Genomic DNA, 18,985 nt, shown 5'->3' with positions numbered 1-18,985 from the left:
CTGTAGACCAGGCTGGCCTCAAACTCACAGAGGTCCACCTGCCTCTGCTTCTGCCTCCTGAATGCTGGGATTAAAGGCATACGCCACCAACGCCTGGCTCAAAAGAACCTTTTCTAAAGGTTTTGGAATGTGCTGTTTCCAACATTTGGCATGATTATTTAATTGTTTTTTTTAGAAGTTATATGGTCTCTCTGTCTCTGTCTCTCTCTGTCTCTGTGTCTGTCTGTCTGTCTGTCTGTCTGTCTGTCTCTCTCTCTCTCTCTCTCTCTCTCTCACACACACACACACACACACACAATATTTAACTGATTTTTGAGACAGGGTCTTACTTTGTAAACCAGTCTAGCCTCAAACTTGTAATCTTCTTGCCATAGGCTCTCAGGTGTTGGGATTACAGGAATCTACCATTAGGCTTAAATGATAATTAAAGACCATTATTATTAGAATTATTGATAAAGAGGAAAGTTATCCCCCCTACCATCGAGTGTTTGATATTTTAATGGGTGAGATTTCTTGTTGTCTTTCTGAAGATAATAATAATAAGTTATCTTTTTTATGTTTTATTAAATTTATGTAGTCTCTGATTTTTCTAAGTTGTTTATTCTTTTGTTTTTCCTGTTTGCTGTGTTGGGTGGCTTTATTTTTGGCAAGAAACTTTGTTCAGGAGTCTAGTGATACTGGCTGGACAAATATTTGGGATTAAGTCATTAAAAATGGATGTGAGCCGGGTGTTGGTGGCACACACCTTTAATCCCAACACTCGGGAGGCAGAGGCAGGCAGATCTCTGTAAATTCGAGGCCAGCCTGGTCTACAGAGTGAGTTCCAGGACAGCCTCCAAAACAATACAGAGAAACCCTGTCTCAAAAAAAAAAAAATGGATGTGACTCTGCACAGTGGTGGGGTTGACTGCAGGCTTGAACTGTTTCTTGGGGAATCCTTTACATCATGGTCTTGCTCCTTGGGGAACTGTGGACATGGTGAGGGTCCAGATATATTTAGAAGACAGAACCAATATATCCTTACAGATGGAATAGAGGGGACAGGAGACCAACCTGATTACAGTGGTTTTAGAGAGAGAGAGCTAGATCCCAGGAGGTCATGCAGGATTGGAGTCAGGGATAAGTTCACATATTTTGAGATACCTATCTGATACCCAGATGAAGAATGTGAGTAGGAAGTTAGATATACAAATTTGTAATGGGAAAGATCTGGGTTAGAGCCAAAAGTTGTGCAGTAGTTAGTATATAGAATATAATAACTTAAAGCATCAAGGGAGAGAATTAGATGAGGATAGAGAACTAAGTAGGGCTGAATCTTGGGGAGCTTTGACTTAGAGTAGGATGGGCTGGGACTGTCTCACTGTCAGAGGATTTGCTTAGTGTACCTGAGACTTTGGGTTGCTCCTTCATATCAGAGAGAAGGGGGCGGGGCATGAGAGGGAAGAGAAAAATGGGTAAATAGATTAGAGAGAAGGGAACTATTTAGTCATGTCTAGGAGAAAATCTAGGACAGCATGTTGAAGGCAAGTATAAAAATTATATGCAGATTGAGTGTTCATGCCTGTAAGATATCTCATTAGTTACTCATTTCTTTTTAAAATTTCTTATCTTTGCCCTAAAATAGGGAGTAAGGTCAATCTGGCGAGAAAGAGTGGTAAGAGTATTAAGGAGTTTACAGTTAGTGTCTGTGTAACTGGAATGCGTATCCCAAATTGATTTTGGCCCTTGGACACAGGAATGTGCTGCTTTTAAAGAGAGTAGAAATGGTGACATTGGTATTTTAATTTCCTATTGAAATCTTTTGTTTCTTCTTTATAGAAAATTTGCTGGAAATCATATTGTTCAAACACAGTTAATGAATGACTTGTTGGTGGGCATTAGAGTTTCGATGACATTAGTACAGAAAGTGCAAGGTCTTCAGGGTGACCTCTGGAGTGATCCCGGCTCTCCCATCTGGCCCACTATGTGTGGTTTGCTGAGCATGTTCACCAGGTGTTTAAATGACGGTAAGTGTGACAGTACACACATGATGGTCACAGCTGCGTGCCAGTCGACTCTTCCTAGACATGTGATCGAGATGTGGGACCTTAACCTATGGCGAAGGGACCTGAACTAAATGACCATAATGTTTTTTTTGTTTGCTTGATTTTTTTTTCAAATGTATGAGTTCAGCAAGGGAGGATGAACTTTTCCCGATTAGCGTGTGTGTATATATGTCAGCATGTTTATTGTGTTCAATGAAGGAGAAGCACCGGTGTTCTCATTGTTGGAATGCCACAGACTTTAGGTTACAGAAGATTCTTCAGAAGTAGTTAACCAAATTTAAGAAAGACTTAGAAAGATGAGTTGAATTCTTAGTGGTATTATAGTCAGATAATGACAATAGTTGTTGATTATGAGCATGTTTGCTTAATTCCTCCCTCTATCTCTTCTGTCTGTGAGAACTATACCACTAGGAAACTAAATAGAAGGAAAGAATTTCTCTTCATGTGAGTATTTCAGATAATAAATTAAAATGATGTAATACAATCTTTTGCAATACCTAGTGATTAATGTAAGTGGCATTAAGCATCAATAACCACAGAAACAAAACCAGATAAAAGGTGCCTCTTAGATTCTTGTAGCTACTACCTGCCATCTTCCTGAAGGGATTGAATTTGAGAGTGATGCCATCTCTGGCTTAGCTGCCCATTTGCAGGAATCAGGAATGCATTGAATTAGGACAGAGGACATACCAGGAATAAGCAAACATAGTATGCTGGTTGAAAGAAATTCTGCAAGTTAGATGGGCAAGAGTGCCTCATCAGAGAATTAACAGAGAGAGAGGGACAAAGAGTGCCTATAGTGTAAGATACCTAAACAGTATTTAAAAAGTCATATGGCAACTGTCCTGTCTAGAAATATATACTAATTTGTTAATGCTATTGAAGAATATAAGGAAGTCATTACTATGAAGTCAGAACAGTGTTTACTCAGAGTCTGAAAGAGAATTATGGTTCAGGTGAGGTACATGAGATGGGGAAAGGCAAGTTTTAGGGCCAGAGGCTAAGTTCTTTTTTTCTGATGATGAGTTACCTTCTATAATTTATTTAACTGTATATGTTTATACAGAATCTTTTTTTTATTTTGGTTTTACGAGACAGAGTTTCTCTGTATTGTTTTGGAGGCTGTCGGTTCAGCCTGGCCTTGAACTCATAGAGATCTGCCAGAATCTTTTTTTCTTAAACAAATGGATTATATAGCATTTAAGCATTACAAAAAAATGTTAAATTTTCTTTTCATCTGCTATCTGTGTGTTAATGCATAAATGAATTTAACTTAAATAAAAATTAAATTAAAAAAAATCAAATGAACAACAACAACAAAAATAAAAAACCCACTGGGCAGTGGTGGCGCATGCCTTTAATCCCAGCACTTGGGAGGCAGAGGCAAGTGGATCTCTACAGAGTGAGTTCCAGGAAAGCCAGGACTATACAGAAAAACCCCGTCTTGAAAAACCAACCAGCCAACCAACCAACCAACCAACCAAACAACCCAAAGGGCTGGAGAGATGGCTCTGTAGTTACGAGCACTGCTGCTCTTCCAGAGGTCCTGGGTTCAATTGCCAGTGCCCACCTGGCAGCTCACAGACAGCTGTAACTCCAGTTCCGGGGGATACTGCATCCTCTTTTGCTTTCTTGAATACTTTACACACAAGGTGCCCAGGCACACATGCAGGAAAAGCACCCGTACACATTATGTTTTAAAAAATGAAAACATTTTATAAATGAAAAAAATTTTCTGGACAAGGTGTCTTAGTGAAGACTTTGCAACCAAGCACACAACCTGAGTTTGATGCTTGATACCTGGAACTCACATGGTGACAGAGAATGGAGTCCCACAAGTTGTCCTTTGACCTTCACATACATGCACGCACGCACGCACGCACGCATTTGTGTGGTAACAAAAAACATGGGGACCTGTTAGAACTCTTGTTTTGGTTTACTCTGTTTTTGCTGGGGGAATTGTTTTAACACTTGTAACTAGAAAAAGTTACCTTGGACTTTTAGAAAATTAGAGGAAACTAGTTACTTTAAAAAATAAGAATTTTTAATTTATGTGTTTATGTCTCTGAGAGGTGTGCACATGGGTTCCCGAGGAGGCCAGAAGAGGGTGTCTGACCCCTGGAGTTAGAGCTGTAAGTGGTTGTGAGCCATTCAGTGTAGGTGCTAGGAAGTAAACCCAGATCCTGTGTATGAGCACCAAGCATCTTAACCTCTGAGCCATCTCTCCAGACCCTGATTAGTTACTGTCATCAAGACAGAACTCACAGACAACTTTCAGAGGATGTTTGCCCTTTTTAAAAGGGGAATTTGGTAATCTGAGAAGTAAAAGCATTTGGTGGAATACAGAGAAGACACAATTAAAAACATTAAAAAATTATTTAAATTTATGCATATATATGTGTGGTTATGAGTTTATGGACAGCACGTGAATTTAGGTGCCTGTGGAGGATAGACTAGGGCAGCGGATCCCCTGGAGCTAGGCTAATAGATGGCTGTGAGCCCCCGTTTGGGGGTGCTGGGAAGTGAACCTGAACCGTCTGTAAGAGGAACAAGTACTCCAGACTGCTAAGTCATCTCTCTAGCCCGACACAAGTGTAATGAGACGGTGCCATTCTTAAATAATTTAAAGCTTCTGTGTTAGTGAAGTGTTTGGCAGAAACAGAAGACCCAGAATGACTGCCACTACTGTAGGGCCGCTGTTTTCTGCTGTGACGTCTTACCGTGCTGTGACGTCTTACCGTGCTGTGACGTCTTACCGTGCTGTGACGTCTTACCGTGCTGTGACGTCTTACCGTGCTGTGACGTCTTACCGTGCTGTGACGTCTTACCGTGCTGTGACGTCTTACCGTGCTGTGACGTCTTACCGTGCTGTGACGTCTTACCGTGCTGTGACGTCTTACCGTGCTGTGACGTCTTACCGTGCTGTGACGTCTTACCGTGCTGTGACGTCTTACCGTGCTGTGACGTCTTACCGTGCTGTGACGTCTTACCGTGCTGGAGCCCACCCATGTGCTTGTTGCCTCCTGTTTGGCATCGGTCTGCTGTAGCTGCAGGCGTCGTATGTTTGTTTACAGCCAGAAGAAGAAGGGCCTTGCATTTTCTTTTCTTTTCTTTCTTTCTGTTTCCTTTTTGTTGTTTTTTTAATGTATGAGTGCTCTGCATGTAAGTAACCCTGTGCACCAGAAGAGGGCACCAGATCGTATAGGTGGTTGTGAGCTACCATATGGTTGCTGGGACTTTAACTCAGGACCTCTGGAAGAGCAGCCAATACTCTTAACCGCTGAGTCATCTCTCCAGCCCCAGGGCCTTGCATCATAATCAGAAAAACTAATAGTCCAAGGGACTTCAATGTATAGCTCAATGGACTGATCCCCACCCCCCCATCCCCCAGTGGCTGTCTTTAGTTTCAAGAAAGATTGTGGAACTAAGAACCCTGCTTTTGGCTGAGCATATGACTGCCCAAAGTCAGTTTTGTTCCCAGAGATGGAGGGCGGCAGAGTGGATATTTAATGGTTAACTTATGTCATACTTTTGTCTGAGTTGAGTAATTCTTACTACTGGAGGCTAATGTATATGTAAACAAAAAGAGGATAGCAATCAAAATTGCCTGGTCATTTTGAGTGCTGTGCCAGCAAGCTTTCTAATTGACACCGGTGTAGATTTTTTTTCACCTTCAGAGCTCTCTGAGGAAAATTGTTCATGGAATGGGAATACAGAGACACCAGTGTCGGGGAGGGGCGGGTGGTGGTGTCACTGGGTATGCTAGCAGCATAGATGTTGAGGATGAGTGTAAGATGCTGGGCAAGAGGGAAGCTTATTCACTGAGTATGTGCTTCATTTAATCTTTCTTTTAAACTATGGCAACTTGTCTGGTATGGGTTATTTTCTCTCTCTCCCCGCTTTTTTTTTTTCTAAAAGAAAGCTGAGTTCCTGGAGGTTAAGTCAGCTATCTGGGATCTAGTCACCTGGGAAATGGGAAACATGTAGGGCTGTCTGACCCCCAAGCACTTGCTCTTTCTATTACGCCACACTCTCCATCCTTTAATACACAATGGCTGCTTCCTCCTCCCCCAATAGATGACCTGCTGCAGACTATCCAGAGCACATCGGGGTTAGCCGTTATTCTTTTTGTGAAGACCATGTTCCGTCCGTCTGAAAAGCTTCCCGGGTTGGTGAGTGCATCTCCTTTACAGAACTCTCCTTCATCAAGAATTAGACGGACATGAATTTGTTTTCATTTAAATGTTTTGCTGATTGCTATTTTACAGTTACTTATTTGTGGTGTGTGTTTGGACACACATGTATCACAGTGTATGTGTGAAGGTGATTCTCTCCTTCTAACTTATGGATCCTGGGGATCAGGCTTAGGTTGTTAGATTTGACATGCTTTTACCCACTAAGCCATTTCACTGGCCCTTCAATTTTTAAACTGCACTAGCTGAATTTTAAAGTTTATTTGGCACAGTTGGGATTTTTCCAGTAGCTCTTTTCTCTTATAATGATAATTCTAAACACAGAAATGAAGTGGCGGGGATGATGACAGGGTAATAACAGCTATCTGTAAGTCAGTTTTGCAAAGATTACTGCTATTAACGTTTTGGTGACTACACTCCTAGTTTTTTGTAAGGCCGTCTTTTCAGTTCTGTGTGTTAGTATGGCAAGAGATGTTTATAACATTACAGCTATGTAGTGACTAATGTTTAAACACACAGTAATCATTTTCTGATATTTTACTGAGAATTGACTTTGTAATGTAATTATTGCCTCTGTTGTTTTCCAGATCAGCAGCTTGCTTCTCCAGTCAGCTGACTGCACCAACATCCCTGAGTGGGTCATGGATAGCTGTAGGAGCCTATGTTGTGCTGACGTGCCAGCGTCAACTCTCTTATTCCTGTGTCAGGGAACTCTCGCTATGCTGGACTGGCAGGATGGGAGCATGGGCCCAAGCGGGGAGGCTTTGCTCTTGGATACTGTGCGTGTTTTGTTTACCTTGAGTTCACAGTGAGTTTTGGTTTTGTTATCTCATATTTTGTTTTGCTTATAAGACATTTGAAGGACATGACTGAGCCAACAAAGTCAATTCAATTAAATGTGGTTAGGATGAATCCTAAATTAAAATTGATAGACGAGAATAAATGAGGGAGAAAAGACAAGATAATGAGAATCGTAGGAATTGTTGGTGCTGGCTAGCCTAGTGAACATTTCTGACATTCAGTATCTATGCTAGCTTTGTTGTTTGTTGTTTTGAGTCAGTCTCATGTTACCTTGAACTTTGTAGCCAAGGCTGGTTTCTGATCTTCCTGCCTGTCCTCCCTTAACAGGTGTACACCACCATACCCAACTTATGCTAGGATTAAAAATTTTATTTTTTATTTATTTATATGCATCTGTGTGGTGGGTATTTGCATGTGTGTGAAGTGCCATGGAAACCAGAAGAGGGCAATGGGGCTCTTGGTCCGGAGTTTCAGGTGGTTGCGATCTGCCTGATATGGGTGCTGGGAATTTAAAGAGCTTTTATCTACTGAGCTATCTCTTCAGCCCATGCTACCATTGTTAAAACTTAAAAATTTGGGTTTAGGGATGGTAGAACACTTGACCCTATTTTCGGTTCTTAGAGTTGTACCAAACCGAACCAAACAACAGAATCTCCTATAAAAATGCCTGAGTGTAAAACGCTTTAACATTCACGAGTTTCATAAATCCGAGGTAATCTAATATGTTCTTCACATGGAAATATGTGGATGACTAAGTTGAGATTTAGACACTAAATGCTTACTTACGAGTATGTTATAGTAAGGTCTTCACAGAGCTGAGCTTCTTGGGTGTTTGCCATTGTGGATGGAATGATCATGTACTTAAAAGCAGGCTTAGTTGTGAAAGGTGCTTATGGCCAAGCCTGATAATCTGAGTTTGACTCATTGAATTGACATTCTAGAAGAAGACTTGACTCCTGCAAGTTTTCCTACGCCCTTAGCACACATGTATGCACACACACTAAATAAAGAAATGTGCATATGTGATAAATGTTTTAAAGTCAGACCATGAATACAGCCAATTAGTAATAAGCATTAGTATCAAAATAAGCAAAAATCTCTGAAATGATTTTTACAGGCTGGAGATATAATTCGTCTACTATAAATTCACAAATGTAAGGTGTATAATTCTATTTCTTTAGTATGTTTATGGACTTGCACAACCATCACCACAGCCAGCCTCAGAGAGCTCCCGTCTTCCTGGATGGTCATGGTGGTGCCATGGGAGGAAGAGGTAGCAAGATGAGTTTGAGTGTAGCCTAGGTCACCTTGTCTCAAAATAAATTTTCATCATCCTAAAACAGCAGACACCCCAAGACCAGTCTTTCTTAGCTGGGCCCTCAGGCTATTTTAAAATCCCCAGGAGAGGCGAGGGAGATGGCTTAGTGGGTAGGAGCACTTGCTATGCAAGCTTGTGGACCTGAGTTCGAATCTCAGCCACCACATGTGCCTTTACTGCCAGCATTAGTAAGGATAACTAAATCCTGTACAAGCGTGTGGACCTGAGTTCAAATCTCAGGTGCCACATGTGTCTTTACTATCAGCATTACTAAGGACAAGTAAGTCCTGTGCAGGTGTGTGGACCTGAGTTCAAATCTCGGTCACCACATGTGCCTTTACTGCCAGCATTACTAAGGACAAGTAAGTCTTGGGAGCTCTCTGGTCAGCAGCTGTCCCAGCTGTAATAGCCAACTTGTAGTTCAGTGAGAGACCCTGCTCAAGGAAGTAAGGTGGAGAGCTATAGAAGAAGACACCTGCATCTTTTGACCTCTGTGCATGCCTCCTCACAGTCACACACACACACACACACACACACACACACACGCACGCACGCACGCACGCGCACACACACACACACACTTTAAAATACCATCACAGTAAAGATAGTGAATATTTCACTTATTTTTTAAAGGTTTCCTTGTACTCATTTTTTAATTTTTTGTAAAGTAAAAAGATCATGTGAGCATTTGTCTTTCAGTTTGGCCTTATTTATAATTTTGCCGTTGTAGATTTCATTGTTTTTCTGTTCATTCTTTGTATGTAAAAGTTGTGATGTCTGTCTGTCTTTTGCTAGACGGTTTATAATAATTGTGTCGTGTTTTATTTGTCTCCAGGATTAAGGAGTCAACACTAGAAATGTTCCTGTCTAGAATCTTGGCCTCTTGGACCAGTTCAGCCATACAAACCCTTGAGTCACGTTACCCGGGCCCACAAGCCTCTCTGAGTGGGGACTCGAGCATAGCGAGGACACTTCTGGAGTATGTCTATACCCACTGGGAGCACCCGCTGGATGCTCTGAGACACCAAACCAGAATCATATTCAGAAATCTTCTGCAAATGCACCGGCTCACTGTGGGAGGGGCAGACTCAGTCACTGACCCTTTCTTCCTGGAATTGACCAAGAGTCTTCTGCAATTAGAATGGCATATTAAAGGGAAGTACGCATGCCTGGGCTGTTTGGTTGAGAGTATTGGAGTTGAACATATTTTGTCAATAGATAAAACTATTCCATCTCAAATCCTAGACGTGATGGGAGACCAGTCATTAGTACCGTATGCAAGTGACCTCTTGGAAACCATGTTTAAAAATCATAAGAGTCATTTGAAGTCCCAGACTGTCACCAACACTTGGATGGATGAGTGGCATGAGACTTGGGTTTCTCCTCTCCTGTCTATACTGTGTAGAGGAAACTTGGATCAGAAGTCTTATGTAATCGAGTACTATTTGCCAAGGTTACTGAATTACAGCCCAGAAAGCCTGCAGTATATGGTGAAGATTCTTCAGGCATCTATTGACACTGAAACTGGTGAGAAAAGTTTGTTTTAGTCATTTCTATGTAGGATACATAGAGTAGGTCCCTGTGTGGGCTCATGTCATCTCCTAGTTTAAATCACTCTCCTCTCCTCTTTTATAAGTGGTAAAGAATGCTACTAATGATGGCTGCTCCAAATTGAAACAGATTTGACTTCCCATAGCTGAGTGGTGATTTTGGCTGAAGTGCTTTTGCCAAGCCAAGGAGTGATTCCAGTTACAAGGTTTTGTTTTTTAAAAGATTGATTTTTATGTATATGAATCTGTGCTTACTTGTCTAGCGTCTGTTTGAGCAACAAATGCATTCCTTGTGCCTTTGGAGGTCAGAACAGGGCGTTGGATCCCTTGGAATGGAGTTATGGACAGTTGTCAGCTGCCATGTAGGTGCTGAGAATTGAACCTGGGCACTCTGGGAGAGCAACCAGTGCTCCAGCCCCTAATTTATTATTTTGATCTCAATCTAGAGTAACAGTGTATGTATTTTATATAATTTTTTTACCCAGGTGATTGAGATAGCAATTAAAAATGCTTTTGGCAGGCTTCATAAAAACAGGTGAGTTTTCACAGTTAAAAAAACAAAAAAGAACTGTGTAGTCATTTAGAGTAGGGACATGCCCCTGAAACTCAGTGCTAGAGGAGTCATGACTTATAATGAATGTGTGGTCATATATGGTGGTGTATGTGTCTAATTCCAGCACTTGGGTGACAGGGACAGGAGCATTGCTTCCAGTTTAGTATACATAGTAGTAAGTTCCAGGTAGACCATGACTGCAGGAAACTCTCTTTTTCTAAATACATAGATAGATAGTTAGATTAAAAATGAATGCAGAATGATAACCCTGAACATGGAATTCTCAATATTTTTTAGCTTGGTTCTGAGAGGAAATTTTGATTTCTGTACACAAAGCCAGTGTGCTATTTAATAATCTTCAGCAGTTGTTGTTGCGTTGCTGGGAGAGCAGCTGAGGCTTTGGCTCTATGAAGTTGTCCTGACATTAGCTCCTGTTGATTTTCTCCTGTGAGCCTCAGCCCCTGTGCTGTGTCAGAGCACAGCTTTGCTAGAGGGTGACGTTCTGCTGAAATCAGGAAGTCTTTGTGGTCCACATCCTATGTTCCTTATAGATGAGAACAACTCCACAGTGCATGCTGAGGGCCAATGTTTATTTGAACCAGTCTTTGAACCAGTACAGTGTTTCTACTATATCTGTGTAATTGTTTTAAGTTTTCTCTACTTAATTTTTTTTCTTCTAATTCACGTAATGGTAGATTTTTTTTTAAAGTTTTAAGGCCAAAAGTAAAAGTATTAGAGAATTAAGTTGTGATTTCTTTATACTAATAAGATAATTACACTTATTTGAAATTATTGGCACAAACAATTATTTTCATTCAATTTTATTTTAGAATAAGCACTTTAGTTCATGTTAGAATTTATTTTAAAGTTTAATATTAATTGGAACATAAAAGTTGGCACGTTGTAGTCACTGCATAGCACAGGAATGGTCTTTGCTATTGTGATTTCCAGACAAAAGCAGTCTTTTCCCCTCTTAGGGTCTTGTAACCGCAGAGGGGCTCTGGGAGCTTTGATGGCATGTCTACGAACAGCTAGAGCTCATGGACATCTTCAGTCTGCAACTCATGCCTGGGAGAACCTTGTGTGCGGTGCAAGGATAAAGCAAGGCTTAATTCACCAGCACTGCCAAGTAAGGAAACTTATGTTGCACACTGTCCCTGATGGCAGATCCCTTTAGCAGTGCTGCTAGGGACCCCTAAATTGTTATGATAGTAGAGAGTGGCATCCTTGTATTCAGTCTGTGTAGTGTCTAGTTGGGAGCACGGACAACTTACAACTTACCTAAAGACCCTGCAGCTGTGAGGGATGGCGTGGATGTCAGTATGCTTTAGTAAGGAAGGCGCTTTATCTGGAAGGCCTCGAAGACCCTGATCAGCATAGGTGGTAACTGGTTAGGAAGTGGAGTGTTAGAATAGCACACAGAATGGAAGCAAAAGCTCATGTTTGGTAAAACTCTGGTGCTACCCTGATAACTTCATTGGTTCCCAGTTACCAATTGAATAGGTGTTCATTGGTTATCACTGGTGTTGGAGATGAAGTTCTGGAGAAGGAGCAAAAGGAAGCCAGGAGACAGGCTAGTATGAGCTGGACATGAGCTCTGGAGGCCTGGAGTGAGGTAGACTGGAGAAGACAAGAGAGGGATGGAGCTGAGTGCTTCGTAAATAACTTTGGCTTGTGAATGTACATAAGCCTCAGTTTACACATGTAACGACAGGTTTTTTTTTTTTTTTTTTTTTTTGGTTTTACAAGACAGGGTTTCTCTGTATTGTTTTGGAGGCTGTCGGTCTAGCCTGGCCTCGAACTCACAGAGATCCTCCTGCCTAACGACAGTTTTATAAGAAGTCACTGCAAGGTGTTTTGGATTAAGAAACCTTTCTGTGGTATATGTGGGCATCGTGAAGTTTACTTTGTCTTTGGCAGCTCACACAAATATCTCACATTTGAAGTATTTTAGGCTTTTCTTATTTCATGGGAAAGTTGACATGTCACTGTCTGATGTATTTCAGGTGCGGATCGACACTCTAGGCTTGCTTTGTGAAAGCAATCGGAGCACAGAAGTGGTCTCTACAGAAGAGATGCAGTGGGTGCGGTTCTTCATCACGTACAATCTCAACAGCCAGTCTCCAGGGGTGCGGCAGCAGATTTGCTCGCTCCTTAAGAAGGTAGAATTTTGCATCAGAAAGGGAAAGTAGTAATTGCTCCAAAAATTGCTATTTTAAAAGGTCCCGGGTTTGGGGCGAGTGTGGAACAGTTGTGGTATTGGGCCATGTCTTCATGGCTCCCCTGTCTTCCCTGAGTTCAACAAGTTTACATGTAGGATTAAAATGCTGCACAGAACTGGTGCTGGTGCATGCCTTTAATCCCAGCACCTGAGAGACAGAGACAGGCAGATGATGATGGAGTTTCTGTGCTGCGTGGTCCCGCAGCAGTTTAGTCACAAATAAACACACAGAGACTTATATTAATTATAAACTGTTTGGCCAGTGGCTCTGCTCTGTCTTACTTATTAACCCATTTCTATTAAACTCTGTATTGTCACAAGGCTGTGGCTTATGCTCTGTCCAGCATGTTACTCCTTCAGTGGCTACATGGCAACTTCCTTTTGACTCCTCCCTGTCTTTCCCCAAATTCTTCTAGTCTGGTTGCCCTACCTATACTTCCTGCCTGGCTACATCCTGCCTGTCTATTGGCCGAAATAGCTTTGTTCATACAGCATACAGAAGGATATCCCCCATTAGGTGGATCTCTATGAGCTTGAGGCTAGGCTGGTCTACAGAAAGAGTTCCAGGATAGCCAAGGCTACACAGAGAAACCGTATTTCGAAAAACCAAAAGAAGGTTTTAAAATCCAGCAGAGAAAGTTCTTTCATTTCAGTGTAAAATAACAAACAGACCAACCCTGAACTCTTTACAATATTACTTTGAAACATTCTATTCATTTATTTAGGGACAGGTGTGTATGCTGGGGTGCGGTTATGGAGGTCAGAGAGAGTTTGAAGGAGTTGGTTCTCTTCATCTGCTGTGAGCATCCCAGGAATAGACTTAGGTATCAGGCCTCGGGGCAGACACCCTTACCTACTTGGCTGTCTCACCAGCTGAAGAGTCCCTTCTTTTTTTGAAAGAAAAATAAAGTCCATCATTGGGGTCTTGGAACATGGGTGGTTTGAAGAAGGTATAGGCGACAGAGAAGGAAGCACTTTCATTTGTAAGTCCCTCATGGAATGGCCATTTCATGACTAAACTCATCTTGAATCATTTGTATAACCCATCTGTGGTAAGGAATTGGTAAGGTATAAAAATGACTGTATCCCCTTCAGGGTCACACCAGTTTGAAGGAAATAGGAAAACTGGTTTGATTCTGGTTGCAGTAACATGTTGTTTTTGGTAAAACTATAAAATGTTAATTTTATGTCAAAAGGAAACTACCGATTTCAAGATTTGAAAACCCAGGCACCTGTTAGCCTTAAATTATCCCTGTAGGCTGGACTGTGTGATTTACATATTCTTTTAAATGTCTTTTTCTCCTTAAAAGTTGTTTTGTAGGATACAAGAAAGTTCTTTGGTGCTTTATAAGTTGGAGCAAAGGAAATCCGCACCAGACTCAGAGAGCAGGTCCAGCAGTGAGCGGCCTCCTGTGTCTTTAGAGCAGTATAAGGTAGGTGACGTGCCAGACACACACACAGCAGAGCCAAACTGAGGAGGCACTGGAAGGCAAAAACAGAACTCTCTTTGTGAACTGTGCCTTTGTGCTTTTTCCTGGTCATGTGTTGTTACACACTCCTCCTGGGCCTGGGTACTCCCTCCTCAGGAGGTAGCCTGAGTTGTGGAACCAGTGCAGTACTTGAGGACTGTGACAGAATCACAAATCTGAGGTCACCCCAGTTGCTTACTTCTTGTGGGGCCAATTTACTTATTTCTTTGACATTTGCTTAGTTGCTACCTCTAAAGTCCACCTCATGTCAGGGCAGAAGACTGTGTTGGGTCTGTGGCTCAGATTGACTACGTGAGTACGTGTATGCGTGTGTGTGTGTGTGTGTGTGTGTGTGTGTGTGGCTATGCATGTGGAGGGCAGAGATTGATAGGAAGTGTCTTCCTTGCTCACTCTCCACTTTACGTTTTGAGCCAGGTCTCTCACAACCCTGGGACTTGCTGATTCAGCTATGGTTGGCAGCAAGTCCCAACAGCCCCCTCTCTGTAATCCAGGACTGAGGTCATCACAGGTGTGCACTGCAACCCTGAGCTTTGGAGTTAGGGATCCAGCTCAGGTTCTCACGTTTGTATAACAAGCACTGTACCAACTGGCCCATCCTCCCACCCTCCCTTATTGTAGGTCATCCAGGGCTATACAGTGAGCTCTGTTTCAAAAGCAAACAACTGTACCATACTAATAAACAACAACTTGCTTTGAGGGTTAGATGAGAAAACCGCTTTGCAAATCCTCACAGGGGGCTGAAGAGTCTTCAGGTAGAGGGGCTTGCTGCTATGCCTAATATCCGAATTTCATACCTGGAACCCATGTGGAGAAAGCCTACTTCTGACAGTTGTCATCTGATCTCCACGTGGGTATGGTGGCATTCCTGCTCAAGGACAAATACATACATAATAAATAAAATAATAAAAATAAGATCTCCCTGGGAGCCATTTACAGTGGCTTAGAGTGTGTATGGAGCCCTGCCCTGTGTGTGAAGAGTGAGTGTGATGGTCATTAGCCCTCTCAGGTCATTGCTGGATTTGAGGATGCATGTTACCATTGCCTCTTTCTGAAAGCAGTGACATGGCATTCTTTGAAATGTCACTTAAGCCATTAGGAACATAAAAGCCTGTTGTGTGGATTGAGATTCTAAATTTTTACTAAAGCTTGTGTTTTAGTTTTTGCTTAGATGCTCCTTTTTCCCCTCTCTTGAGACAGGGTCTCCCTGTGTAGCCAGGCTAACTGTGGACTCCTGTTTTAGTTTTCCAAGAGACATGAGTATGGTCATGTGCCATATCTGACAGACACAGTTTTTTTGAACATTAAAGACTTAATTGAAGTCAATCTTGTGCTTATGATCATTTCTTATAACTGTTGACAGTCTGTGCTTTTGGAGGTTGTGGCCTTTGCCCCACGTTACCATCATACCAGTGGGTGCCGTGCGGTGTGTGATGGGCCCAGTGCCAATTACACCCCAAGTGCTTAGGAAGAAGGGGGGCCTGCTAGTTGGTAAAGATGTCTTTTAAAGTAGCAGAGTTGATTTCTTACCTAAATAACCACTCCTAATGTCTAAAGTACTTACAAATTTATCAAACACCACGTACCTATGTTTATATTTAGTCTTTTATAGTAAGACTGTGGGTTAAGCTCTCTTATCCCCATGTAACATGTGAGAAAGCTGAAGCTTAAAAAAGGACCTCAGCTTCTAGGTGTAGAGCCTGCAGCCATGTCTAGATTTGCCCCTGACTGGAAGCACCCTAGTAGTGCTTTCCATGGGCTCACATAAGTGGGGACGGGTAGGTGAGAGAGATGAAGAGGAGGCCTTGGAGAAGTGAATTCATTTGTAAGTAAATATGGCATGTGGAATGCAGGAGTGATAAGGATTGAGCATATAAAACCTAGTGGAAAAATGCTATTTGGGATTTTACTAGGAGCCATAAGTTAACTATTTGGGCAAGGGCTGGGGATGGAGCTCAGTTGGAAGACAGCTTTCTTAGTATGCATAGAGCCATGTGTTGGATACCATCCTGGGCGTGGGTGCAGCATACGGATATGTGACATCCATAAACTGGGTGTGGTGGCACATGCCTGTTGTCTCAGCACGTACTAAGTGGAAGCAGGAGCATCAGAAATTGAAGGTCAGCCTCTGCTACATGTCAAGGTAGATCTTTGTATAAACTGTGTCATAGTCCATTTAGTGGTCTGTATTGCCCCTTTCTTTGTTTACTCCAAAACTTTGGAAAGCGGCATCTGTCTGATGCCTGAGGCTTCTGTCTGGAGAAGTGAGGGTGCATAAAGCCCAGCACAGACAGGGCCTGAACAGATCTTGTTTTTTTTTTTAATTTCCCTGAATCTGTGTAGACAGGTTTATTAAGGTCATGATGTAGTTTGTGCCTTAAGTATTATCCTGCTGTGTTGTTGTATCAAAGCCTGAGGGAGGCTACTTTGGAAAGATCTAAGAGCAGCAGAGGTGAGGGTTCCCTGCCCATGTCATGAGATAGCAGAGTGGTGGGCACTGTGTGGAAGAAGTGTGTGCTTAGGAGTAAAGGCAAGAGAGCAAGCTGAGAGAATAAACCTGGAGTGCAACAGCCATCCCCATGGAAACCAATAGCTTAAAGGAAACCCGATTCACTCCTGACACAATCAGTTCTGAGGGGTGGAGTTCCTAGACCTAATTACCTTCTGCCAGGCCTTGCCCGTAACTCTCATGCTGTCCCACTAGGGGTCAGACTTGAAGCATATGAGTCTTTAGGGGATAAACTGTCCAAACTCTAGTTGGTGCCAAGCTGAATAATTATACAGCTAGGACAACTTGAAAAGAGCCTGCACTCTTTAAGTAAATGTAACAAAAGCACTTACTCCTAAAGGGAACCACCTAACTACCTGCCAGTCAATTCACTCATACTTAATTGTAATTTGTTTTTAATTTTAGAATTTCATGTCATCTGTTTGCAACATTCTTTTTGAAGCATTGTTTCCTGGATCTTCCTACTCAACTAGGTTTTCGGCTCTCAGCATTTTAGGATCAGTAGCTGAAGTGTTTGCTGTCACAGAAGGTAAGCTTCAGCAATGTGCAGGAAGGGTACACTTGGTCAGGGTTTTGTTGTTTTTCTGTAGATTCCTTTTTAATACATGCATAGCTCGCATTTGTATGTAATTAAAGTTCTAGTAAAGGGCAGGTTGGAAAGAAACTGTCTCCTCTTTCTGCTGGTCGCTGTCTGTGAAGCACAGTGCCACATTTCATGGATCCTCTTGGCTTTACCACACCAGGACTTCCCGGACCTCAATGCCACATTTGTTTGTGCTGTTATAAGAAAGGGTTTCATCTGTTAAGTCTAAAATAAAAACCATAATGGTTTATCTTATATCTAATAAAAAGATAAATGAACCTTTCTGGTTAAAATGTGATTTCTCATATATGCCATCTGCTGGAAGGTTTCTACACTTTGAGAAATTACATACTATAGTACAAAAACTATTGCATGATACCCAATTAAATTATCTACATGAAATGTGTAAGTTGATTCCAGAGTAAAAAAAACTATGAAAAAAAAGAGTAATTCTATAGTTAGTAAAGAAATTGAAGCAGTCATCAAAAACATCTAGCCTCTGGGTATGATTATATGTGCTTTTTAATCCCAGCACTTGAAGGGCTTAGGTGGGGATCTCAGATTAGAAGCCAACTTACTCTACCTAGCCAAGACCTTGTCACACAACAAATAAACAATCAAGAAGTATTCTAACAAAGCAAAGTCCAGGACAAATGACTTACTGGTAAATTCTACCAAATATTTACAGTTATTCCTTCTTATAGTCTTTCACAAAAGTGCAGAGGAGGTGACCTCCTGACTCATTGTGTGAAATGCATAGAAAAGCAAGTAAGGCTTTGGAGGAGGGCCATTCGGGTGGCTCAGTGGTCTGTGCCAAGCCTGCCTACCTGAGATCAGTCCCTGATACCCATGTGGTGGAAGGAGAGAATTGACTGCCCCAGGGCAGCCTCTGACTTCTACATGTGTGCCTAGCATGTGCGCATGCAGACCCCAATAAACAAACAAACAAATGAATGAATGAATTAATTAATGAAATAAATTAATTAAAGATAAGGGCCCTGTAAGAAAATTGTAGACCAATATCTCTTATGAACACAGATGCAAAAAAACCTCAAGAAAGTACTACAGTAAACAAAACTTATCAGCATATTAGAAATATTGAACACAGGTGTAGATGGAGGTTTCTGTCCCTCCTGGTCCCACATCTGCTTTGCCCCAAGTAAACCCACAAAGACTTATCTTAAGTATAAATGTTTAGCGAATGGCATAGGCTTCTTATAGCTAGCTCTGTCTTAATTATTAACCCATTTCCATTAATCTGTGTATAGGCTGTGGCTTACTCAAAATCCAGAATGTTACTCTTTAGGCAGCATGACCTCTCTCTCGAGGCCTCTCTGCCTCCTCTCCCCAGCCTTCTTCTGATCTGGTAGCCCTGCCTATGCTTCCTGCCTGGCTACTGGCCAATCAGTGTTTTATTCATCAACCAATTAAGAGAAATACGTTTATAGAAGGACATCCCCTATCATCTCCTTTTTTCTGTCTAAATAAAAAGAAAGGCTTTAACTTTAACATAGTAAAATTATATATAACAGAATAATTACCAAGAAAGAACTATATGTAGTTCATTAAAATTTGGCAGAATTTAAAGAAAATATTCTATCTATCCTGTTTTTGTGAGTCTAAAGTTTTATATGTAACTTATCTTTTATTATAACTAAGAAAAACCATAACTATAACTATTTGTCTTCAACTCAATCAAAGACCACAGAAGGATATCATATAAAC

General features: G+C 41.6%; 1 protein-coding gene across 2 annotated transcripts in view; it reads left to right on the top strand.

The window, feature by feature from the left end:
- The window catches only part of Thada (THADA armadillo repeat containing), a 285,813-nt gene that overhangs the window by 8,924 nt on the left and 257,904 nt on the right, over window positions 1-18,985 (top strand). For both annotated transcript variants that reach the window (XM_040738715.1, XM_040738714.1), the window contains exons 8-15: window positions 1,819-2,006; window positions 6,123-6,217; window positions 6,826-7,046; window positions 9,193-9,884; window positions 11,438-11,589; window positions 12,467-12,622; window positions 13,992-14,114; window positions 17,083-17,206. In XM_040738715.1, the coding sequence (XP_040594649.1) occupies window positions 1,819-2,006; window positions 6,123-6,217; window positions 6,826-7,046; window positions 9,193-9,884; window positions 11,438-11,589; window positions 12,467-12,622; window positions 13,992-14,114; window positions 17,083-17,206 (1,751 nt within the window). The remainder of the gene's footprint in view (window positions 1-1,818; window positions 2,007-6,122; window positions 6,218-6,825; window positions 7,047-9,192; window positions 9,885-11,437; window positions 11,590-12,466; window positions 12,623-13,991; window positions 14,115-17,082; window positions 17,207-18,985) is intronic.

Source organism: Mesocricetus auratus, unplaced genomic scaffold (genome assembly GCF_017639785.1).
Source record: "Mesocricetus auratus isolate SY011 unplaced genomic scaffold, BCM_Maur_2.0 Super-Scaffold_100676, whole genome shotgun sequence".
In the NCBI taxonomy this organism is placed as follows: Eukaryota; Metazoa; Chordata; class Mammalia; order Rodentia; family Cricetidae; genus Mesocricetus; species Mesocricetus auratus.
Note: the sequence above shows the minus strand (reverse complement) of the source record. Positions and strands in the feature narration are given on the sequence as shown.